This window comes from Peromyscus eremicus, chromosome 8a (assembly GCF_949786415.1).
Source record: "Peromyscus eremicus chromosome 8a, PerEre_H2_v1, whole genome shotgun sequence".
In the NCBI taxonomy this organism is placed as follows: Eukaryota; Metazoa; Chordata; class Mammalia; order Rodentia; family Cricetidae; genus Peromyscus; species Peromyscus eremicus.
In genome coordinates this window covers 29,615,174-29,640,988 of record NC_081423.1, presented here as the reverse complement: position 1 = coordinate 29,640,988, position 25,815 = coordinate 29,615,174, and the positions used below count along the sequence as shown (strand labels likewise).

At 47.2% G+C, this 25,815-nt stretch overlaps 1 protein-coding gene across 1 annotated transcript in view; it reads left to right on the top strand.

The window, feature by feature from the left end:
* Cyfip2 (cytoplasmic FMR1 interacting protein 2) overlaps positions 1–25,815 on the top strand; it is a 119,170-nt gene that overhangs the window by 81,276 nt on the left and 12,079 nt on the right. Inside the window, exons 24-26 of the mRNA XM_059270392.1 lie at positions 8,198–8,341; positions 9,885–9,975; positions 10,911–11,041. Coding sequence (XP_059126375.1) covers positions 8,198–8,341; positions 9,885–9,975; positions 10,911–11,041 — 366 coding nt within the window. The remainder of the gene's footprint in view (positions 1–8,197; positions 8,342–9,884; positions 9,976–10,910; positions 11,042–25,815) is intronic.

Here is a 25,815-nt window from a genome sequence, read left to right as displayed (position 1 = left end):
GTGGCAGGCCTCTATCAGTAAGACTTTGTATATGGCAGCAGGGTCCTATAGCAAAGCTCCTAGTATAAGTCTTAGTTACCATACGTGCAGCAGGGGGAAACTTCTAGCAGGAAATTGCCAAGAGTTAGAGCAGCTTTCAGATAAGGTCAGTCCTCTGGGCCCAGGGACATTCTCCAGATTAGGGCAGGTAGAGAATAGGAAGTCTCGCTGAGGGAAGGGGGCAGCATGTTGCTGAGCTTTTGGAGAAAGCTGCCAGACCATGATAGACCACAACCTCTGACCAGCAAGGCCTCCCAAAACACTAATGTTGCGATCCTCATGTTGTGGTGACCCCCAACCATAAAATTATTTTCATTGCTACTTCATAACTGTAATTTTGCTACTGTTACGAATAGTAATGTAACTATCTGATACGCAAGATAGCTGCTATGAGCACCTCTGTGCAAGGGTCATTCAATCCCCCCAGAGGGGTCACAACCCACAGGTTGAGAACCACTGCTTTAGATTCTCCAGCTCAGAGGCAAATTCTGGATGTGTGGCCTTGACATGGTCCCTCCCTCTCATGTGCCTTGATTCACTCACCTACACAGTAGGAGTGTCAGCAATGCCTGCAAAGGTATTGATAAACTCATCCTTATCTGTGCAGGGTTGGGCTTAGAAACAGTAGTTCTTGATGCTAGGAGAAGGTCATTGGGTCAGAACTGTTCTCTATGCCTCTGGCAGTTTTGCCCTGAGACCCGAAGAAGCAAGATGCACACCACCAATTGCATGCACTGTCTTGCTTCTCCCCCTTAAATCAGCAGCATTGGTTTGAATTTCTTAGTGCATATGCTTGTGTATAAATGAAAGGCTATAGAAAGGTTCAAGGTATCCCACAAGTCAGAAGTGACCCCTGAGAGCACGTGGAGTACAGTCTGTGTTCTCCCCATTTACTCACATGACAGCAGGGCTCTTTTAATCATCCCCACACACAGCAGAGGTGGGAAGTCAGGCTGGCTAGACTCACAAGGCCAAATGACAGGACAACACTGCTTCAAGCCGAGGCCCAGTGGTCACAGAGCCTGGGCACTGCTTGCATCCAGTGGCCCTGCTTGCATCCAGTGCCCTGCTTGCATCCCTCTACCCTACCCTGCTTTGCCTTGATGTTATCAGCCCTTGAGAGGTAGAGACAAGATTGTGCCATAATGTATTCCAGAATGATAGGGACAAGCAAAGAACTAAGGGGCCCTGCAGAGAACACGCAGCCACCTGAATGTAACTGAGGGAATTGGGAAGACAGTGCTTAGGAGGAAAGGGGGCTGCATCCAGCAAGCCTTTTCTCTTCTGAACATCCTGTGCCCTGGAGTCCAAGTACACCTGCCTCAGAACCGCCACACAGGAGGATGTCATCGAGACGAATATATGATCTGATACTTTAAAAAAGGTCTTCTCTGAACTCTACAACATCATCAAACTATCTCAGAAGGATACAGATTTCAACACAAATTATTCATTCTTTTAGTCATTTTCCAGTAATGTCCCAGCTTTCAGACACTGTTGATGTTTCCGTTTGTGAGCATGCTCATCGATAGCTAAAGAATATTCTGTCTCAGCCATGGATGGATTGGTTATAGAAACTTCATCCAGCTCTGCCGCCAATCCCCATTATGTCACGGTCCAGAGGGTCCAAGCCTCTCTGGCCAACTGGGTCCATCTTCATGGAGCATCTGTCCAGTGTCAACACATCTCACCTTGACTGACCTGGGGTATTGCCACCAGCCCAGGTTATAACACTGTCAAAAAGCCTCACAATTGGAAGTCACCACTGCTCCCCTTGTCCCTGGGCTCCACAGCATGGCTTCCCCCCATCAAAGCTTTTATGATTATGGCAGCACTTGCTGGATTTGGACTTCAGATTTCCTATTCTAAATGAAGATGGTGTCACCTTGCCAGCTGTCATAGCTAATAACGGTTCTCACGGACAGCCAGTTCATCCTGGAACTCTTTTTTTTTTTCAAAAAAAAATTTTATTTTTATGTGCATTGGCGTTTTGCCATGGGTGTCCAGTGCCCTGGAACCGGAGTTACAGATAGTTGTAAGCTGCCACGTGGGTGCTGGGAATTGAACCCAGGTCCTCTGGGAGAGCAGTCAGTGCTCTTAACCACTGAGCCATCTCTCCAGCCCCATCCTGGAACTCTTACTGTTTTAGAGCCAAGTCTTTGCAGATGTGATTAATTTAGGAACTGCATTGTCAGGGGGAGCTCTGAAGCATCACAAGTGGCCTTAGAAGAGAGAATCACCTAGCAGGAGGACGTGATGGAAAGACTGAGTAGAGAGACCGGAAGCCAGAGGTGATGTGGTCACAAAATAGAGGTCCTGGCAGCCCCTGGTAGCTAGAAGAAGCAAAGAATAGATTCCCCGGTGGAGCCTTTGGGAGGAATGTGGACAAGCTAAATTTCAATGTGGGATCAGTGGTGGTGAATTTTTTATTCATGGCTACCAGAATGTTTCAAAGTACCAGATTTGTGGTAATTTCTTATGGTGGCCACAGAAAAGGTGCTGGACAACATGAAGGAGTTAAAAGGTGAAAGATCTGGGCATAGTGGTATATACACTTTTAATCCCTGCACTCAAGAGGCAGAAGCAGGCAGATCTGTTGTGATTTTGATGCCAGTGTGGTGTACATAGAGAGTTCAAGGCTAGCCAGGTATACAAAGCGAGACTCTGACTGTAAAATAAAATGAAAAAATAACCCCATCAAGATGCAGTACATCCTTATGTTTTCATGTGGTGTGTCATCAAATGAGTACCAATTACAAACACAGGGATTTGGTTAGAGTTGGCTTTGGTTTCCTCCAGAAATTCTAACATCTAAGTGCATTTAACCTGTGGCTCAAGAGAGGAGCATCATTTCTTTAGATTTCTCCAGCAACTCCTTTGGGTCTGTCACCCCATGGACCCCAGGAAGGAACTCGGGGGTTTGAACCGCAGCTCCACGGCTTAAGAAATATCAAGAAGCAACAGGCAGACACATCTGTGCCTTTGCTCAAGCCCTAGCAATGGCTCTGAACCTGCAGCTGGGTGGATCTGTCCTGTGAACTGTCTGTCAAGGGTGGTGTGGTGTGTTACCCATACATCCTGTCAATATTGACCTGCAGTGGTTTAAGAGAGCTGAGCTACAGCTAGCTAGCTCTCCAGCCTCCATCAGAGACCCATGTTTGTGGCGTGTACCGGCATTCATTAGAGAAGCCTTAATACAAACAGGAAGTTAGGATGGGTTTTAATTCCTCTTGGGAAATCTCTGAAATAGTAATCGTGATTCCAGAGAGCAGAAGATGCAAAGTACTTACAAATTGGATTAGCCAAATAAATAGAACTCACTTTTTAGATGGCTGGGGCTGTGCTCACCATCTGGTGAGAGATGGGGGTTTTAGGATTAAAAATCCAGATATACTACCCTTTAAAAAGGTGCAGATGGTCAATGTTAGGTTTGTTTGGGTTTGGTTTAGTTTGGAGTTGGGACGGGGGCTAGGGCGGCCTTACACTCTGGACAACCCTGCTCCCATTTCTCAAGTGCTGGGGTCCCAGGCCTGAGCCATCACTACTGGTACAATGATAACTGTAACCTTGGGTATATTTTCCCCACAGTTTTTTTCCTTTGTTTGTTTTGTTTTGTTTTAGAAGTTGGCTACTAGTGATAATTAAGAGTGCCCCCCAGACCAAACTCATCACTTTTTTTCTCTTCTTAAAGTCTTGTTTGTGGGCCAGCGAGATGACCTAGGGGGTGGAAGAAAGCTCCCGCTGTGTAAAACTAACGACCTAAGTTCAAAACTGACTCCCAGAAGTTGTGCTCTGGCCACCACACACTCACCATGGTGTGGGCTTGTGCATCACACACACATACACATACACACACACACATATAAAATTAAATGTAAAGAAAAATGCCATTTACTTTTTCAGAAACTGTAACCTGGGCTGCCCCGTAATAATTCCTCAGTCGGGCTGGTTTATTTCCTGATTATCTACTTTGTGTCATCTAGATTTAAACATCTGATTTCACACGGGCTACATGAAATCTAATTAGTTTCCCCTCGGACAGTGGTTGTAACCTGAGTCAGTGAGTGGAGATGGTTTGCTGTGAGAGATGAGTGGCAAATGTCCAGAGTCCCAAGTCACACTGTGTTCCTATTTTTCTTTGCTGAACCTCAGAAAATGCCCAGGCTCCCCTATTCCCACATTTTCTCAATAGGGCCCAGCCTCCTGCTGAGCCAGCAGGTCAGAGGTGTGCCCTCGGGGGTTGTGTGTGTGTGTGTGTGTGAGCATGTCTTTTCCTGCATGTGTGTGTTTCCTGTTGCATGTGGTGGATTTGGGGGGTGCGGCAGGGAGCTTGTTCACTTAGGAGGTGAAGGGGAAGTCTGCAAATTTCATGTTGGTTCTACTGAGGCCTAAACTTGCCATCTAGGCTGACATAGGATTGGCACCAGAGACCTCCTACGTGTACCAAGTGGGTTTGGAGGGGGGACTTTTTTTAACCCTTGTATGGTAAAGTAATTCCAAAGTGTTTCTCCTCTGCCTAAAACTGGGACAGCCTGCTGACCAGTCTCTATACCTGAAGATATTTTTTGTTTGTGCTGCTAGAGGTGCTTGGCCCTGGGAGGTCCTTAGGGGAAGAAGGGAGTTTGAAAGACTGCTCAAATAGACAAGCACCCAGCAGGAAAGCAGTGGAGACTACACTTTGGAAGGGAATGACAGAGTGCCTCTATTCCAGCCTCTTTCCTGGGGTGAGCACTGCCGGGCCTATATGTCCTGGACAGTACTCACTTCTGTGATGTTTTGATGTTGAACAAAATCTGAATTTGAGGGTGTGTTTTATCAGCTGCTTCCAGCTCTGAGTTCTGTCCTGTCCCCTTGTGGGACGCCCACTATGTTGTATAAATTAGACCTCATGTATTGAAGCTGTCCATATCGAGGGAATCACCACAGTAGCCATAGTTTCTGGGAGGAAAGGAGTTGAACAAGACATTACTTCCTTAGTGATTATCAGCCAAAAAACGATTAATGAGTCTTCCATGGGTGCCTCTGGGGCCAAGCATCATGCTTACGGCTTTACATCTCTTACCTGTTAAACTTCAAGTACCATCTTCTTAGGGAAAACCAAGGATTGTAAGTAATTCTCCCAAGTACCTCCAACTAGTAAATTAGGGTTCTGCAGGAGACTACGTATAACTTCAAAGCCAACCTGGACTACATAGTGAATACCAGACAAGCCAGAGCTACATAAACAATAGCCTGTCTCACAAAAATAATAATAAACAAGAAGAACAAAATAGGATCCTGGGATTTGAACCAGCTATGACTGTGCTTACCCTAGGGCTCATCCTGTAGTTTCAATGCATAAAAATAGAGACTCAAAAAAAAAAAAAAAAAAGAATTGCTGCTGTCACCCATATCCATCTGAAATCCCTCTGCTGTGCAGAGCAGAAATTCCTTCCCTGGGATCATAGGAAAAGCCAAGAGTCCCTGATATGAGTGGGAATGAGGGGGCTATTGGGACCAGCCAAGAGCTCTGTCACCTGTCCCCCTGGCCACGAGCATGTGGAAGCTTTGTCTTCTCGTGTTTCCTAGTATGCTAAAGCTGCAAGAGAAAATTCAAAGCATGGTTCTGCATTTTAATCTTTGAAAAATAAGTAAATTAGGCTATGATATAAAAAGTAGAGTTTTTGTTTCTTTCATATTGGGATATAAGTAAAATACACTTGGCTTTGCTTAGGCTGCAATAGCAAGAACACACTGGACTGGGTGACTGAAATAACAAGTACTTATTGCTTAGAGCTCTTGAGGCTAGAAAGTCCAAGTTCAAGATCATAGACTAGGGTGCTAGCAGATCCAAGTCTGGTCTGCAAATGAACTTCCTGTTCTGCAAACAGACATCCTGTTATATGGCCAAGAGAGGGAACAAGCCTGCATGCCTTTCTTATGGAGACACTAAGCCCCATTCACCAGGACTCTAACCACCCAATGTCCCCATTTCTTCATGCCATCACCTTGGGGGGTGGGGGCGGTAGTCAGTGTGTAAATTTGAGAGGGACATAGCAGCAGGTCCATCCTTCCACAGATCATGGTTTCAGGAGTCAAACAACCCAGGCAGAATGTGATGCTTTCCCACTTCCCTTGAAAGGTCTGTGCCCCTCTCCAGTCAGGTCTGTTTGGCCCCTGGACTCCTGCACTCTGAAGGAGACAGAAGGATACAAAATAATGCTTTGATGATGGGGCCTGAACCAAATCACCTCCTAACATTGTGTGTGAGCCTCACAGCCCTTTCCACATTCCCACTTGATAACGTTGCCTGTTACAGAAGCACTAAGGTAGGTTTAGTCTGCACATTTAAAAAAATTATGTGACCTGGCTTCAGGGTTCTTGCGGTCACAGTCCACACACTTTCAGGAGTCAACTTCGACTTTAGTGGACACCATAATCAGAAATCGGCTGCATTTCCCTCCCTCTCTACGTTCAAAAATGGCGTAGGCCACGCTTTTCTCTAGGTTTAGGCAGTTTACTGCAATAACTCCGGCTCCTCAGTGCAGAATCCCATTCTTTCTCATGCTCCACGCCTCCCTGTGTGCAGGCGTGAGCTCACCAGACACACTGAGGTGTGAGTTAATGGGTGTCCCAGTTTAGCATGCACCTGAGTTACTGATGGGAGTGCTAATTGTTCTTCACACATCCTTCCTGTGGGAGCATCCCAGAACTGTGGTGCTCACTTTGTGTTTGGGTAATGTCTCACCAGACATCCCAAACTCAACACAAACTGAACCTGATTAAGTCTTCTTTGATGACTCAGGAAGAAGTGGAGAGTCTTGCAAGCCTCCACACATATCATAATGGTTTCTTTTTCATTCATGTAGACTTTCTAACTAATTAGCAAATAGAGTATCCGGTGCAGTCTTCTCATATTGACATGCTCTTGCACAAGATTTTTAATACCTGGTAAGAAAAGCATGCCCAGAAATAAGGTGAAACCTTAGCTAAGAAATTGAACATCACAGGTACATGATTTCAACTCCTAGAGGGAGAGCTAAGAGTGGAGATGTTAGGATCAGCCATACATGCTTCAGATCAGAGCTTACTCACTTAGGGACTCTGTGACCTTGAGAAAACTTCCAGTTACCCAGAGCCTTAGTTGCCTCATCTGTGAAATGGGGCTAAGATGGTCACAAATCACAATCATTTGTTGTGTGCATTGAATGAAAACGCACAGGGAAGCAAGGCGTGGGTGGTCACCATAGAGCTGCAATCTTTCATAAACACCAGTCTCAGACCTGCCCTGGGTCATGCAGTCTCAGGCAGACAGGTATCACCACCGTCTTCACCGACACCTGGCCATGGATAGAACCCAGAGCCTCGTTCATGCTAGGCAAACAGGATTTCACTGTGTAGCCCAAGCTGGTCTTGAATTCACAATCCTCCAACCTCAACTGCCTAAGTAATAGGATTACAGATGTGCACCACCACACCCAGCTCAGAAAGATCCCTCTAGCTCTGTCTCATTCAGTTAGGGGATCCCTCAGGGTCCTTAGGATGATGGTGGCCCCAGGTCGGAGCTCTGGGTCCCACAGCAGTGCCCATCCCCACAGCTCTACTGTGTATATTCTGCATGTGAGTGCCTATGATATCTTTCTTGTGATGGACTGTTGCTCTCAAGGTTTTGACACTACTAACTTAATCCAGTTCCCATTATTCACAGAGTAGGAAACCAAGACTTAAAAAGCCTTGCTGAGCTCTCCAATATAAAATCTCCTGATGCCCAGGGCTGGCCATTCCCAAATCCCCTCATATCACAGATGGAAAAAGCCAAGAGCAGAAGACAGTGGCCAATCAGCTGCTCAGTCTTGACATCTAATCTCTAGATACAAAACCAATTCCAGGAGAAAGGCAGCCACGCTATCCCAGACCATGGCTCGATTTGTCTGTGGACAGTTACAGGTAGCAGGTGTCCTCATATTCTGGATTTACCTTGGAGCTCTTACCCCTCTCCCACTGGGCAACAGCTTCTCCAGCCTAGTGACATTTGCTCCATCACTTCACTGGACACATCTCACTCCAGGACCAGTGAGGGAGGCCTGGGCAGCAAGATCCCATTTCTTCTATCAGCAAAATACCTGCCAGCATCCGTTCAGGGGTTCCTCACTTTCTTTTCCTCAACCTCTATTTCCAGCCTCTCAACATTGCCTACAGCCACATCTATAGCTCCTACAGGAACTTTGTGGGGCCCCCTCACTTCAAGACCATCTGCAGACTGCTGGGCTACCAGGGCATTGCCGTGGTCATGGAGGAACTACTAAAAATCGTCAAGAGCTTGGTAAGGGGAGATGCTGCTGCTTGGATGTTCCCAGGTACAGGAGCTGTGCACAGGATTGGTTTTTCTGAGCTGAAAAGCAAATCTCAGGTGCACCAGCTCTGCCACTAGATGTCACCCCGGGAGTCCTTGGTCCTTATTGCTTGGTGGTTTCTACACATCTGGTATATTTCCTTATACCTCTTTTTATGTAACTTTTATTTTTATGTGTGTGTGTGTGTGTGTGTGTGTGTGTGTGTGTGCGCGCGCGCGTGCGCCTGCTTGTCTATATGTGCATCATGTGTATGCTACCCACAAAGACCAGAAGAGGGTGATGGATCCCCTGGAATCGGAGTTCCAAGCAGTTATGACCACTTGATGTGGGTGCTAGAAACCAAATCCAGGTCCTCAACCAGAGTAGCAAGTGCTCTTAACCCCTGAGCTGTCTAGCCCTGAATTGACCTCTTGACCTTTGCCTCCCCATTTGTGACTTAGAACTCACTCCTTGTTTTTGCTGAATTGAGAAATCCTGATTTTGACATTCAAAGCCAGATCACTATTCATGCTGCCCAGCTATGCTCTCTGTTAACTAAATCGGCGTGATGGGCTGTGTGTGTGGTTCAGTGCTTGCCTGATATGTACAAGGTCCTTGGTTCAGTTCCTGGAACTCCCATAGAGCTGGCTGCTGTGGTAGTACCAAATTGTAATCCCAGCATTAGGAGGTAAATGTAGGAAGACCAAAGGTTCAAGATCATCCTCAGCCACATAGTAAATTCAAGGCCAGCTTGGACTCCATGAGACCCTTTAAACACAAAAATCAAAACAACAACAGAAGACGTTAGCATAGCAAATCCACAGCTCAGGTGCTGCCATTTTTTTTTTAATTCTCATATGTCCTTGGGGTTTCTTGCTGACCACTGCTACCAATATTACAAGGAGTTCTGTATCCCTTTACCAACATTCTGTGTGTGCCCCAAGTATGATTGTCTGGAGCTTCACTTAATTCCCTGTGGGGATACTGAAGCAAGGCCAAAGTATGGAAGCAAGATTTCTCTGGAAATCTTGAGTTCCTGAAGAGAAATAACTTATAGTCAACCATGTATGGAATAAGCCAAACTCTCTTGCTCAGTCTAGTTCTTTAGAAGCAGCCATGAGAAGCTGTTACAGGTCATTAAGGGCTGCCGTGCCAAGTCCAGAGTAAAACAGAAAAAAATGAGGTAATGGATTAAAGATGTCTTTCCTTGGACATGTAGAGGAATGTGCTATGAATTTTCCATGCTTAAATTAGATTACATGCATTAATCCTCACAGTTCCCTGCCTACATTTCATTTAGTCTCCATATCATGAGCATTCCCAGCCCTGAAAAAAAAAACCCTTACCTAGATATCCCACACCCCTCATAAAGTCTATAAAGGACAGGGGGGACTATTCCCCGCTTTTAAATGCTTTGCTCACAAGTCTCAACAGAACTCCGGTATCCCACTGTGGCCCTGCATTTGTCCCAGAGGTGTAGAGTATAACAGTGGGCTATCTCACTCCAGCTCACTCATCTGTATCATCTTGCAGCTCCAAGGCACCATTCTGCAGTACGTGAAGACACTGATAGAGGTGATGCCGAAAATATGCCGATTGCCTCGGCATGAGTATGGCTCCCCAGGTGGGTAAGGGGGAAGAAATGAATGCGCACCCAAGGCAGGGCGGGGCTTCCACCTCAGGAGATCTCAGTCTCTAAGTTGCCAGACAACTGACATCCTGGTTCTTCCTGCCACTGGCCTGATAGCCTTCAACCTGTCTTCCCCCTCCCCCAGCAGTAGTATCATCCTCTGTCAGGACGGCGAAGGGCCCTTTGAGGATGCCCACTGGACTGCTGGCCAGCTGCAGTTGAACTGCAAGTGTGAGAGCATTTAAACAGTGAAGAGAAGTTTCCATGTATGGTCCTCAGCACCTCAGCAGGCTTTCCCGTTTGTCTGCTTAGAGGTAGCTGGTACCCCAGCTGGGGTGCCGTGTGACATAGATAAACTGAGGCTGGAAATGAGGGTTTTTTTTAACCACTCAATATGAAGAAAGACAGAAGCTATAAATGTGGTGCCTTGTATTTTTTGTTTCCAAAAGCTGAGACATAATTTTCCATATGAGTTTGATTGAGAACGGGAAAAGGATGAGGCCGGAGGCTCTGGTGTCCACACCTAGCTGCACCACTTCCTGGCTGTGTGACTCTGGGTGGGTCACTTACCCACTCTGAACCTCATCTGAAAAAAGATGATAATGTCTAGTTGATATTATGAGTAATGAAATATTATAGATATACCTAACTCAGTAGATAATATCTATAAATAATAATTTTGCCGTTAGGAATTCAGGTCCCTGTTGGAGGGTCAGCTAGGCCACAGCTGTTCCATGTGGGATTATAGATGTGTTTTATTTTGCTCCAGATATTTTGTGCCAGCCTCCTGAGCTTTGTCTAGTATTGACCTTTGCATGGAGTCCCACCCTTAAGCTAGCTAAGTCTAGGGCTGTGGCTCAGTTGGCACTGCCCATAAACCTGATTAAACAGTGCCCATGTCCCACTCACCTCCCCCTTATGGCTCTCAGGGATCCTGGAGTTCTTCCACCATCAACTGAAGGACATCATCGAGTATGCAGAACTCAAAACAGACGTGTTCCAAAGCCTCAGAGAAGTGGGCAATGCCATCCTGTTCTGTCTCCTCATAGAGCAAGCTCTGGTAAGTCCTGAACCTACAGAACCTATGGTATCCCCACACTGGAGGGATCCCACACATACCCAGATGCCAAGGCTTCAGGCCTGACATACATGCTTTCATTCCTGAAGGCCAGAAGGCCAGAGGGGGCAGAGGCAGCTCATACCTGGCTTCCAGCACTGGCCGCACCCCCGTTGGGCCTCAGGGAAGGCGGCCAAGTCTTAGTTGGCCTTTCTCTTGGCCAGCTCACCACCAACCAGTACTGTGCTGGGGGAAGAAGCAGCAGTAGCCAGCTGCTACCTGCACCCTGTGTGTGCTTGTGACCGAATGCAAGAGGTGTGCATCTTAGTGAATGCAAAGGCAAAATATTCACAAGCAAGGTGTGAAAGTGTGGCAAGAGCTTGCTATCTGCAGCAGGCAAGAAGAGTGTGGGGTCATTTCTCTGTGAACAAAGAAAAGCATGGGGACTTTATCCAGGGAACCTACGCATATTCATGCAGGTAGCCACACATTTAGGAACATGTCCAGTTAGGGACTGTTCCTAAACATGCTTTAACGTCATAATTTTAAAAGATGTGTAAAAGGATTTTTGTTTTTCATGTGTATGAGTGTTTTGCCTGTCTGAATGTATGTGTACCATATGTGTGCAGTACCTGCAGAGGTCAGAAGAGGGCATCAGATCCCCTGAAGCTGGAGTTATGAATGATTATGAGCATCCTTGTATGTACTGAGAACTGAACCCAGATCCTCTGCAAGAGCAGTCAGTGTTCTTAACTGCTGAGCCATCTATCTAGTCCCTGTAAAGGATATTTTAAAAATTAATGTGATGGACAGAAATGCCTCTAGGCCTGTTCAGTTGCACCATAAGGTTTTAGCTGAAAATAAGAGTACTTTGAGAGTGCAGGCCCCCAAAGGTGTCTGCCTGGCTTAGTGTTGTCATGTTGCCATGGAAATGATATTTTTAATGTCAGTAGTGCTGTGAGGGTCAAGCACAGGGTCCAGGGAGAGAAAAAAATAGAAGCCAGTGTGGTATGTGTATAAACTGACAACATGACCGCTCTGTGATATGGTTAAGGGAAAGGCTTTTATTGTAGATATGAGAGAAAGAACAGCCAGAGGCATCTGGAAGTATCCAGAACAGAGAGAGAAAGTAGGAGCTTGAACATAGCTAGCATACTGGACCTGCCTCTGAGAGAAGCAGGAACCGAGCAGGGTGGGGCTATGTAGAGAAGGAGCGTGGGAGAGCAGACAGGGAAGAGGGAGACAGAGAGGAAGACAGAGAGCATGGCGGAAATGTCAGGGTTATAGGGGAGTGAGTAGCTGGGGAAGTTTAGGATAGGGAGGAGGTGAGAAGAGCCAGGATGGACTGGTGATACTGAGGGAGCCTGGAGGCCAGCATGCCCTTTGCTGTGCTAACAGGTGTGGCGCTAATGCTGTGGTGCTAACAGGCACCACAGATAGACATTTGTCCCTTCTGCCTTTTGGAATTTGGAGTCATGGGGTTTCCTTTGGACCTGACAGTATGGGGACTAAGGCAGGGCTTCCCTGAAGACTGTCCTGGAGAATGCGTGGGAACTTCATTACGGAAGCTGTCGTAGACCAAGGGCAGCCCTGCATCTTCAGCTCTTGTGATTGGAGACAAAGGAATTATCCTGCCACCCAGCTTAATGGCTGAAGAGAGATGGCGCGTATAAAGTACAGGCAGCAAGAGCTAAACAGTGGCAGCATCACAGGAGCTGACGCAAGGGTGCCTGCCTGTATAGATGCAGCCCCTTTGCTGACTAGTGGGTCATCTGCATTGCTGGCCCTGCTGTACAGATGTGACGTGCCCAAAGGCTGTGCTCCCCATATTCTTTCCCACACATTCCCTCTATGTGGAGGACCCAGTCCTGAAGGTGTCTGGTGACTAGGATAATGGAAGGAAACAGAAGGGTGCAGCCGTGGGGATGGAGTGATGTGGGGCTACGTAACTCTTCAGGTGCAATGGAACACCCTCAGGGCATCTCCTTTATCTACACACAAAGTGTAGGTGACTAAGAGCTGACCCTCTGCTTATTGTGACTCGAGGGGGTAGAGAGCACCCCCCAAATAAGAGACAGGCATCTTTGTCTTCTTTCTGGAGGGGGAGATGAGCGGAGATCTCACAAAAGGGTGAGTGCATACGGGGGCGCTATGGAGCGCATGATCAGGGTAACAGCAGGGATGCGGAGGACCTGGGGAGGATGTGCTGTTTTGGAAGGTAGAACTTGGTGTCTAGAAGGAGCAGAAAGGATCCAGGGTGAGCAGGCATAGAAAGGCCAAGGCAGGACCTGAGGGGGAGAGACAGCCATGTGGCAGGCATCCTGTGACCACAAAACGCTGGCAGAAGCTGCTGGGGGCTTCTGGGCAGGAGAGGAGGGAGGATCTGACTTTTTCAAAGGTCCTGTTGGCCACAAGGAGGAAGCAGCAACTGGGCAGAGAGCAAAGGACGAGGCCCTGGCTGTTTGCAGCCTGGGTCCTTGGAGAGAGGGGTGGGGTAGTGAGAGATACAGCTGAGGCAGAAACGAAAAGCTAATCGTGAGGGCTGCAGAGCAAGAGCGGATGTCACTCACTGGTAGCTGTGTCATCCCAGGTGAGCCTGGGCGTGCCTCCGTGTCTGTCCTCATCCTAATTTGGGGCACTTGGACCAGCTGCTCTCAGACTCTCACTGTCCCCGGAAGCTCCGAAATGGCCCTGTGGTGCCCTCTGTGAGTCGTAATTGTGTTCTCTTTTAAATGGACTCTGGAGACAGCTAATGGCTCCTCTTCCCGATAACAGGTTCTTTACACAGTTCAGTGGGCCTGGGTTGCTATAGCAACATAGCCCTCAGAAGTCACAAGGATAAGTAGTAAAAAATTGTTCAGGGTCTCAAGAGCACAAGGAGAAGGTAGCAGATGTGGGGGGAGACATGTGAGCCCCCCCCCCCTTTCAGGAGAAGCTGTGAGTGAGAGCCTCCATTCAGACCTGGAGGTCATGATATCATTACAGGCTAATTTTGGAGGAAGCATCTTTCCCAGCTCCATCACTAAGGACAAAAGGACACTCAGGGTTTAAATTCACCTAGCTGACTGTCCTAGCATGCACACAACAGTGTGGAGAACATGTCAGCAGCCAAGACAGATGAAAACATGGGTGACCCTGGTCCTGGTTGTCTGGGGGAAGTGGGTGGCAGAGTCCAGAATCACCCTCACCAAGACGACAGCCTCTGCTGTCTACTTTGACAAATGGGGAGATCTCCAACTATCCTGACCTGTGCTTGCGGGGATGAAAATAGGGCATGAGAGTTCCAGAGCTTTTTTTAGCTTAGAAAGTGGAAATTAGATCTGTAAGTGGTGTATCAGTGGTTCCCATTAAGAAAGCAAAGAAAGAGAGAATGGATGGGAAGAGAGGAGACAGGAAGGAAAAAGAGGGGAGGGGTGAGAAAAAAGAGAAAGGGAAGGAGTTAGGGTGCAAGGGAGGGGAGAAGGAAGGCAGAGGGAGGCAGAGGGAGGGAGGGGGAAAACTAAGGCCATAGAAGAGCTGTGTAACTGGACTGTGCGTTCTTCTGAAAGCCTGAAACCCTCAACAAGAATGGGGTCCAAGAGTAGTTTTCACCTTAGCACAAGGCGTGTCAACTAAAATGTGGGTTTGTAAATAAAGATAGGTCGTGGGGTTACATATGCAAAATAAACAACCTACAAAACGATACCTTGAGTAATAAATAGGAACTCACCAGGCTGAGGGATCCCCAGCCATTGTCTCTAGATTTCAGGAAAGAGGCATGGATTAGAGGTCAGCAGGGACATTTGGTCTTACCAAGAATGGCTTCATGTCCTACTTGGAAATCGTATTGATGTGTTAGCATGGATCTAAAGACCAGTTGGAAATGGTAGGAACAGATAGCTGCGAGGAGCGAGAAGCCCTTCTCCAGGTCTTTGCCGTAGCTGCCGCTTCCTCCTAGTGGATTTCAGATTTCACTTGTCATGACTTTCACACTGATAAACAAGCTCCATGGGTACTTCCTCTTACTCTGTCACCTGCCTTTCTAAAGTGACAGCGGTAACTCAGCCTTAATCTCAAGGTATAAAGAGTGTATGCTTAAAAGGATAAATGTATTTTCTTCATTATTATATGCTTGTGGATCTCCAAATTGGAGATGTGATATGAGTCCAAAGATGATGTACCTGACTTTTCTCTTTTTGTCGGGTTGTGTGGTGTCTTTCAGGAACATGTGTGGTCAGGTGTGGAAATCTTCGGTGAATAGCTTGATCGGGCACCAAGCCCATGTAACCCCCACCAAGCCTAGAAACAGAACAGTCGCAGGCCTCCTTACATTCCTTCAAAGCAGCCATGATTCTGACGTCTGACCCCAGAGCTTAGTTCTGTCTTTGAAGCTCATTGAAGTGGGATTGTGCAGTATATTTTGTCCCTCTGTCTGAGGTTTATCATCCACGGCTCTCTGTGCAGTTTGTATTGTAGATGGTTCCCATTGTGTTTGTTGGTGAATTGAATAGTGTTTTAGAGTGATCGGGTGCTAATGGCTAATCTTAACTTTCAATTGGATTGTGTCAGGAGGTACCTGGCAAGCGAGTGAAGCACGCCCTACAGATATATCTGTGAAGGACATTTTCAAAAAGACTTAACTAGAGGGATGACAGGATATGACTCATCCCGAATGTAAATGGCATTATCCCATAGGCTGGAGGAAAAAAGAGCGGTATGGGGTTAGAGAAATGGCTCAGTAGTTAAGGACACTTGCTGTTCTTGCAGAGGATTCAAGTTCAATTCCCATCACCCATGTGAACCATCTGTAACTCTAGTTTCCAGGTATATGGCACCCTCTTCTGGCCTCTGTAGGTACTGCACACAAATGGTACACATACATATATGCAGGCAAACACACACTAAAAAACAAATCCTCTTTATGAATAAAGGAAGAAGCCCACAAGTGCAGGTGTTTCTCTCTCTCTCTCTCTCTCTCTCTCTCTCTCTCTCTCTCTCTCTCTCTCTCTCTCTCTCTTCTCTGGCTGTCATGATATAGGCTTCTCTGCCTTGCCACACCCTCCCTACCATGATGAACTGAGAACTGAAACTGTACACCAAAAAAACCTTTTCTTCCATCATTTAATAGAGTATTTTGTTACTAACAAAGTGAGCGTTGGGGCTGTTGACAGTTGGTTACTGTTATGGGTTAGATATAGCGACTGTCGGATGTGTCTTTTGATATGAATGTGTTGTCGTCAGGTAAACAGTTGAATTTAATCACAACCATTCTAGGTATGTCTCAGCTTCTCATTATGGTTTTGATTGATCTAAAGGCACTAGGCCCTTGCTGTGTGTGCTTGGTCATTTGGACTCCCTCTTAGGTAAAGTGCTGGTAAGAGTTTTTGCTTACTTTTTTAGTTGGGTTTCTTCATTGGTTTGTAGGTGTTGTTTGCATATTATCGATCTGAGCGTAGTATATACAGTGTAGCTGACTTTAGTTGAAGAGTTGTTCCTAAGGGTTGATATATCCATCAGTTTCCCATTTCATGGTTGCTTTAGCCTTTCAGGCTGTAACAAACCACTGAGTATATTATCTGGAATTCACACTGTGTTTAGTAGAAGGTAGAAATTCAACTCTGTTTATTTTCAGATTGAAATAACGTCTTCCTTCTAGGTGCTGAGTAAATGCTGTGTTTGACGTTTGAGACAGTCTCGGGTCTCAAAGCCTAAAAGTCTTTTGCCTCAGTCCCCTATGTGCTGAGATCACAGGTGTGCATCACCACACCCAACTCGATTGTGTATCAGGTACCCACTGATACCGGGTCAGTAGATTCTTAGCAGCTATTGAATCTAACCTGTTTCTGTCAAGGTGATTCCTAGTTCCCTGATGACAACTTTGTGATTTCCACGTTCTTATTCACATCGTGTGTGGGTGGTTGTTTTTTTTTTTAACATCAACCAGTTGTGTGTTATGCCCACACACACGCATTTGTGTGAAACACAGAAGACCCCTTCCCCCAGCACACACACAGGCTCTCAGACAGCCACCCCACCTTATCTTTGCAGCATGGTGGGCCACAGTCACAACAGACACAGTCTGTTGCTGAGAGCATCATTCCAATCCACTGAATCAGACACAGGTCAGGCTCTCAGCCTCAACCCTGCTGCCCTGGAGACCAGATAATCCTTTGTTGGAGGTCTGTTCTGAGCGTTAGATGATGCTGAGCAGCATTGCTGGACTCTGTCCACTAGATGGCAGTAGCACCCTCTTCAGATAAAAGGAGGGCTCCAGATATTGCCTGACCCTATTGAGAGTCCTTCATCTAGGGCAGCTTCACGTTTTGCAGATGGTGAAACTAGACATTGCCAGACAATTTTACAAACCTGTTAATTTTTTATTCTCACTCAGCCATGTTAGGGGGATTTGATTTCCTCACATCTTTGTGAACTGTTAACGATGTCTCTCTATAATCAGACCCTTTGAAAGGGTGTCTTTTGATAAAACATTATGGTTCTGAGGGCGCTGATGTCCCCAGGGTTATGGCTAGCACAAGAGATGGGCTGAGAGCCAGGTGTGTTTCAGAGTGCAGAAGCCACCCACTGAGGGACAGGGACATGTGCACAGCTGGGCTGTTTAAGGTCGTGAGGTAAGCAGCCGGGTGGGTGACAGCTTTGCATTCTAGAGCTGAGTGATCCAGTTCCGCATCTGACCTTCTGCCTCTGGCTTCTAATTCATGGTCACTTTGCTCTTTCCCGCAATGGACAATGGAAGTAAGTTCTGTCGGAAAACCCAGAAAGGCAGAAACTGAACAAAAATCACAGTGTTGTGTTCAGATAGCCACTGCTCGCTTCCTGGAGGATATTTTTCCAGATTCTTGTATGGCAGCCCTTCTCCTATAAAACTGGTAGTTCCGTTAGTTTTAAAAGTCTGGTGAGCCAAGCTTAGAAGAATGTGGTGGGAACGGCAATGAGAGAAGAGGGGCTTCACCTTTGACTTTACATTCTTAGTTTATTGCAGTAAACAGTTACGTCTTCCTTAAAAGGGAACATTGGCACACTTCAATGTATATTATCTGGAGGGCTGGAGAGTTAAAGTGAGCGGAAGTTAGGAAGGTGTTGACACAGGCTGGTTCCAAATGAAGACTTCACCCTGTGGGTTGTCAAAGGACGGTACTGATGTTATTAGCAAAGAGAACACTACTGTGCAGGCCACGGTGTCTGGGCTGCAGGTCTTTCCCAGTTGATCAGATATTAATCTGATCTGATCCAGGATAATAATTCTATTATTCCCTTGAGAGCCAAACGTGTGGGGGAGGGGGGAGGGGGAGTGTCATCTATGCTGCTATTCAGAAGAGGTGGGTGAGAAAACATCACCCACGCTGCAACCCACCCTGGAGAGGAGAAGAATTAAATGCAGATGTATTTAGCTTGCGCTGCAGAGAGCTGCTGGGACCCAGAAGCCTGTGCGGCAGAGACAGATGTGGCATGTCCTGGGTGGGCTTTTTCTCCGCAAATGGAGGCTCAAATGAAGACTGATAGCGTGGCTCATACTTTCCATGCAGAGGGTCGTGGTGGGTGTGGGAAGCCTGATTTCTGGCCTGCTCCATGGGCTCTTCAGGAAACACTCACACTAACAACGTATGTGTCCATATAAGGGAATGTTTAGAGCTTGTGCCTGCTGGCTAGGCCTGGCCCCGAGCCCCCTTCATACCAGAAAACCAGAGTCCAGATGGGGGTAGGGGGAGGCGCTCACCCTCCTTCGCGAAGTCAGTTCTTCTGGCATACTTGACAAAGACAGACACCTAATACATGAGTGGAATTTGTCTTTTTATTGCCTTAAGACTTAAAGCCAAATGTTACTTAAGAAAACACTCTTTTGAGATTGGTCAGCTGAAAAATGGTCACTTTTCACCCAAGAGCAGAGCTTCACAGAGTCAAATGCCGTTTTCCACATGAATCTGTCATCCTTAGGATCACGGGGTCTTTTTTAACATAGGCACAGTGAATCTTTGTAATACCCTTTAGCCAAGAGAAGCCAAGTCCCCTGCCTCAAAGACTCGGCATACTGCGAACATGCTGGGGTGTGGCGTTGGGCGGAAGTCCTCCCGGCCCCTCAATTTTAAATGAAGTGTAATAGAAAGAGGAAAAGTTGAAGTAGAAAGCAGTGGAGAATTATCAATGAGACCCTTGAAGACTATTGGTATTGCATCCTGACTCCAGAAGCCTGTTCACTTTCCCTTGGTTCTGCTGACTGTGCGGTAGGCCTGGGTCCGATTAGCTCTGGAGTCACCGCTTCCCGCGCCATCATGCATTAGTGGGTGACACCGGGGTAACAAACGTTAGCAGGACTCCTAGTCCCTGCAGATGGTACTGGACAGCAGCTCCACCCCAAGCAGCTTCTGCAGAAGCCGAATGATCACACTGCAGTCCCCAAGGGAGGCAACAGTGAAGCCTTTTCTTCCAAGACAGGGGTCCTGCTAGAGAAGCAGGGCCTGGCCTCACACTCCTCTGTACCTTCCCAACTCTCACATGCAGGTGTTGCTGCTGGTCCTGGCTTATGCATTTCTCCTTGTAGAGTGGTTTCTCACTTTGGAAAACTCATCCCGGGGGGCTGGGGAAATGGGTCCTTGGGTAAGGTGTTTGTGTGGTAAGTGTAAAGACCTGTGTTCAGATCCCAGAACCTGGATGTAGTACTGCACATCTTCTTCTATAGTACTCATATGCTCCACCCGCCTCTCCCCATCGCCATCCCCCCCTGCTACAGAGTCCAGCCATGTGGCTGAGCCCGCAGGTGAAGATGTGGCTAGATGAACGAGGTACACTGCAGGTCTGTGTCAGAGCAGGGCCAGATGTTGCTGTCCTTGACATCCACCCACTTGTCATCACATCACCATCACAAGCCACACATCTCTTCCGGGAACTTAGTAGCACAATGTCTAAATGCTGTTAGTGACTCACTCCTGGTTTGAAATGTCCTGGCCTTCAGTGGCCCCACGGACATACACAGCTTGCTGTGCCCTCATGTACACCCCCAATGGAGCACTTACAGAATTCCCCACCCGCTTGTGTCCTCCACTGTACTCAAGAAAGACCATGGGTCAGGTCTGGCTCACCCTCTGCTCCTTCTCCAGCACCTACTACTGTGTGAATGACAGACTTACATCATCTCTGCTCAGCCTCCATCTTCATGATCAATGTGTGGAAGCTTGTTTTATCTCTTGCTCTTCTGTACTCTACATTCTTCTCACTGACCTCTCATGTCAGATGAAATTCCAGTCCCAGGCATGGTGGTCCTTCTGAGAAGATTCTCTGTCAGTCCATGTTTACAGGGGTCATTGCTTGGCTTCTGCACTGACTGGATGGATGGTTCACTCTGTGGCTCAGTGGGGGGCCTGAATAAACAGGAGTGGTAGACAATCCAGTAGGTACCAGAGTGGCTTAGGAAGCTCCTAGAAGATTACAGTTGAATGTGGAGCTTTGGGGAGGTGGATAAGATTGGCTAGAGAACTTTGTGGCCACCAGGAAGGAGGATGTGGGAGGTAGAGACTGACCACGTGAGAGGTGCAGTACTTTGGGATCACACCAGCAGATTTGTACAAATGAGTTGCCTGCAATGATGTTATTTACACCAGTTCAGGATAGAGGTGACTTCTGGGAAGAGCGATACCAATCATTTCCTGCTTGTTTGACTAGAAGGTGGTTTAAGACCTGCCATTCTCAGTGGGGGTAGGTGGGGGGATGGGTGCACGCACGCACGCACGCACTCATGTGCACATGTCTGCGGAAACCAGAGGACAAACTTAGATACTGTTCCACAAGCACTACCCACCTTTTTGTTGTTAAATAGAGTCTCTCCCTGGCCTAAAACTCACCAGCTAAACTAGGCTGGCTGGCTTAGCAAGCCCCAGGGGTCCTCCTGACTCCACCTTCTCAGCACCCTGCCATTCCTGGCCCTTTCACATGGGTTCTGGGGACCAAAGTTAGGTCCCCACGCATGTGCAGCAAGCACTTGACCCACGGAGCCACTGGCCCGTTCTTCTTTAAACTGTCTGTGAAAGTAACAGTTCTCTGTGCGTTTAAAGGAAGTTGCTAAGACTGAAGCCCAGCAAATCGATAAGCTGTATGATCCTCCCAGGTATGGGTGAGGCTAAAATGTTTCTTGGGTGGTTAGATTTGGAGTGTGTTTTACGTCTTTGGTAATTTTATGTATTTTCATGTGTATGTGGGGGTAAACTCCCTACAGTTCTGGAGGGCGGGGGATCCACGGTAGAGGGGTCATCACTGCCGCTGTCTTTGGCAGGCAGGACCCTGCAGTTCTGAGGTGACAGGATCCTATGGTGAAGGGACCTGTGATCCTTTGTCCTATGAGAGACAAAGCGTCTCTAGATGACCTGGTAGCTTCTTGATCTACAATGGGTTAATCACCTCCACATGCCCTTCTTAGTTCTGGTGATTCTCAACATGGGCTCTGTTGGCGGCACACAATGCTATTGTCTGAGCTGTGGTTATCTGGACTGCCACACAAGTATGGATGGGGAAGGGAGGTGGCCTGGGTCTAAATGCCAGCCTCGCTGCTTAGTACCTCTGTAGGCCTAGCTAGGAAGCCAGTGTTACCAAGTGCCTCAGTGTCCTCCCCACCCAAGATGGCGACAGTCAGACCTACTGCACAGAGGTATTGAGAGATGATAGGTTGAAGCCCCTGGACATAGGTGGCCTCCAGTGAATGTTCAGTTAGTGCCCATTGCCTCAACTTCCCTGAAGAACAAGGTGATTGTGGCTCCCTGTTCTAGCCAAGGATCCTTGGGGACTGTTTACTCCACCTCCTGTATCTTGTTCTATTTAAATTGCTCTTAATTACATGTGATGATGAATTAAGCAATACAAATTTGTTTATGATGTTAAGAGCACCTCTCCCCACCTACCCCCCAGTCCCCAACTTGCCCTGCCTAAATCATGGCCGTTTCCACTTCTTCTCTTCTCTCCATGATGCTTAATAGAAGACAAGCTGTCCAACAACTTCATGTGGTATTTTGGGACTGTCTGGTTAGAAGGATGTGGTTCCAGCTCATGGTCGCCCCTCGCTTCCTCCTCCATCCTTCCTTGTAATCGTAGTGGATGCACCAACCTCCAACAGCTTCTTGTAGCACTGTGATTTGGATTATGACTATTCCAAGAAGACCCTAAGACTCAGGAAGGTGAAAGTCCCAAGTGTCGCTGCTCTTGAGGCTGACAGCTGCCCTCTTATGTTACCACAGCAATGTGGGTTGTTTTTTATTTATATTTTGTTCTGCATCAGTGATTTGCCACTAAGTGTGGCCTAAAACAAAATCAAATGCTACTTACTCTATAACTACGCAAACAACATTCCTGACTGAGCCTAGGATCCATAGCCTTCTCACGAGCAGGACACCAGGGGCTACTGATTTTAAAATTATTAGTTGCTTCAGAGGTTTTTTTTTTCTCCTAAGGTTAGTTTTCAGAGTACTATATAGTTGATGTAGAAAATGTAGTGATTATACATATAGGTTTTTAAAAAAAGGAAGGAGAATTGGGGGTGCAAAATGTAAAAATACCTGAAAACGCCACTATATGAAGCATTTGTTAAAAATATTACATAGTTCAGATTGAAGAGAACTTATTTCCATAAATTAACAATTAAGAACTTATTTCCAGCCGGGCGGTGGTGGCGCATGCCTTTAATCCCAGCACTCGGGAGGCAGAGCCAGGCGGATCTCTGTGAGTTCGAGGCCAGCCTGGGCTACCAAGTGAGTTCCAGGAAAAGATGCAAAGCTACACAGAGAAACCCTGTCTCGAAAAACCAAAAAAAAAAAAAAAAAAAAAAAAAGAACTTATTTCCATCATTAATAAAGAGAAACTTCAAGGCCTACATAAGAAGACCCAAACTCAGGGAGATTCTATTATATTTCAAATCTCTCACATGCCTGCTCATCTAATTTTTTAAAAAATTCTTCAAGACAGGGTCTCCTGTAGTCCAGATTGGCCTCAAACTAGCCACGTAGCCAAGGATGACCTCCAACTCATAATCCTCCTGCCTCCACCTCCCAAGCACTTGGATACTAGACAAACACTCTGTAACCTAAGCCATATCCCCAGGCCTGAACCTTCAGCTTTTATTCTGTGTGAAGATTGATCACTTACAATATACCCAGCACCATGCTCATCTTTGGTGGCATAGTGAAAAATGCACTAAAGTATATAAAGGAAGGTTGTCTCCACTTTATGGAAGTTGGATTCCAGTGAGAGGTAGATATTCATCAGTCCAGAAGTGTCCTTGGGGGGGGGGGGTGGTGTTGGAATTGAGAGCTGAAGGAGGGACATTCACAATCAGGAATCAGAGGAGAGAGGTGGGTTCAGGAGCACACCGGAGAAGAGAGCAGACCTTCTGTGTTGGACAGGTGGTTACAGAGCCAAGACCACTGCAGGGCGGGCTTCACAGGCCAAGAAAGGACCCTGTCCAGTGGGGAGTGGCCTGGCGGGCTCCTCATAGATGCTTTGAGATCCTGATCAGAGGAGCGGGAAGCCAGCCATCAGCCTGGGCTCCACAATGGAAGCTTGTTCTGTTCTTCACACAGGCCTTTGTCTGTACCCAATGCCTGGTTCTATCTGTGGCAATGACCTCAGCTAATGAACAGCGAACAAATACCTCCCACACAAGGTGTGTAGCCACCTCATTATGCAAATGATGACTTAGTTCCTCCTCTGGGAAGTTCTACCTCTCTTGGAAGGCTGTCTACTCCCCACTCGCCTTCACACCTTCCTAGCCAAACCGCACAACACAGTAGATGACATCCAAGAAGGACACCTCCATCCAAGCTTCCCTTGTCCTTTAGTTTGCAAATCTGGGGAAGAGCTGGCTTCACAGTGGGAAAGGGACATGCCCTCATCTCCCCCAGAGTCAAAGTTCACCGTGTAAAATGGACTGAGCTACTGCATTGTTTTTAGAGCCGCCTTGTCCTCCCTCTGAGCTCTCCCTGGCTCCCGAGATTAGTTTATCCACACGAATGGAGTAGAACTTGATGGTTCAGGCCGTGGACAGCCACCCTTCTGCCAATAAGGCATGCCTAAGGGCAAGGAGACTTTTTGTAAGAGAGCCAAGACTGTGTGACATGTACTTGCAGTAACTGAAATAGCTCCTCTCTACACGTAGAATGACATCAGTACTTAAACTATGCCATTAAGGCCCCACGTGATGTCATTGCCTTCCCACCACCACCTTTAGGACCTCATGCAGTGTGTACTGTGAATCTTGGTGGCTCTACTCCAGTGTGTTCGCTGCCCACGGCCTTTGCACTGGAATACTCTGCCCTAATCTATGTGACTGGTTTGCCCCATGCCCAGCCTCTCTGCTCAGCTTCTACTCCCTCCTAAGGATTTTTCCAAGGGACCCAAATGAGCTCTCGCTCCCTCTGTTCCTCTCGTGAGCGATCACGATCGGAAATTTTCTTTGTGTTCCTAAGTCTCTACAGGAATTTAAATGGCATGAGAGCAGAGGTCTAGTCTAACTTGTTCCACGTCATATCTGCACAGCCTAGAACTGTGCCTGGTGTTTAATAAGTATCTGCTGGGTGAATGGATGGATGGACGGCAGTCTTCTCATGCTTAGATGACTATCATGTGGACAGATGACTTCTTTAATTCATGTGGGGTAACAAACATTTACCCCACCAAAGTGATTATTGATAAATTGTCATATGAAAGGCATTTAATTGTTAATTATTGCCGGGACTAAGATAAAAACAGAGGTACTTCACCACAGCCCTGAAATAGTATTACAGTAGGCAGTGAGGGAAGAGTCAGGAGACATGGGCCAACAGAACGGAAGTTCACTGCACTTGAGAGGTGAAGAACTGAAGGAAGATTCATGTCCCATTCCATGAGCAAGCCAGGCGGAGAATGAGGGGAGACAGTCAGCCTTAGAGGGCCGGGCAGGAATAGCCCAGTGAGGACTCCAGCAAGGGGCCGAGTAGCTGTCTGGATGGAAGCAAAGGCTTGATAATTTGTAGGTATTGAGTATTATCAAGTGATGGGAGCCGGCAAGATAAACAAGTGAAGAGAGAGAAAATCAACATTGAGGGATAGTCAAAAGCATCACGCGCAGGGACGCTGAAAGGGGGGGATGGAAGGGATGTGAACCGATCTACAGTTTTCAGGCATGTATTTCAGGGTTCCCATCTCACTGCTGCTCTTCAGATGCCCAGGATTGGAGAGCTCCATTCATACCTGGGGTGGAGGAAGCCCGAGAGCACCCATATCTTGAGTTTTCTTCTATCTCTTACGAGTTAAAGTTCCAATGCATCCGGGGTCTCATGTCACGCAGTGCCCACAATTGAAAGAAGAGGGAGACAAGTAGAGGGGCCTGTCCCTAGCCGCTCTCCCTGCGTCGTGCTGAAGTCAGCCACCAGAGGCTGCTCATTAAGCCTGTTAGCCATGTCTTCCCTTTAGTCCTAACCAACTTTGTCCTCCCAACACCGTGGTGCAGGCTTCCTTTTATTTGTAAATGTGCTCTTATGTCTTATTTGTTCCCATCAAAAGCTGTCTGACCTAGGTTCTAGTTTCTCTTCTGTCATTGGTTAGTGGCTAAGGTGACAAAAACTAATCCAGACACAGACCTTTGCCCAGTCATTCTGGATTAACAGAGGGCAGGATTGATCCAAATGTCTCATGTGTGCACATACACACATGCTCGCGCGCGCGCGCACACACACACACACACACACACACACACACACACGCATGCCAGTAGCCAACCTCAGATATCATTCCTCGAGAGCAGTCCACCTTATTTTGGGGGTAAG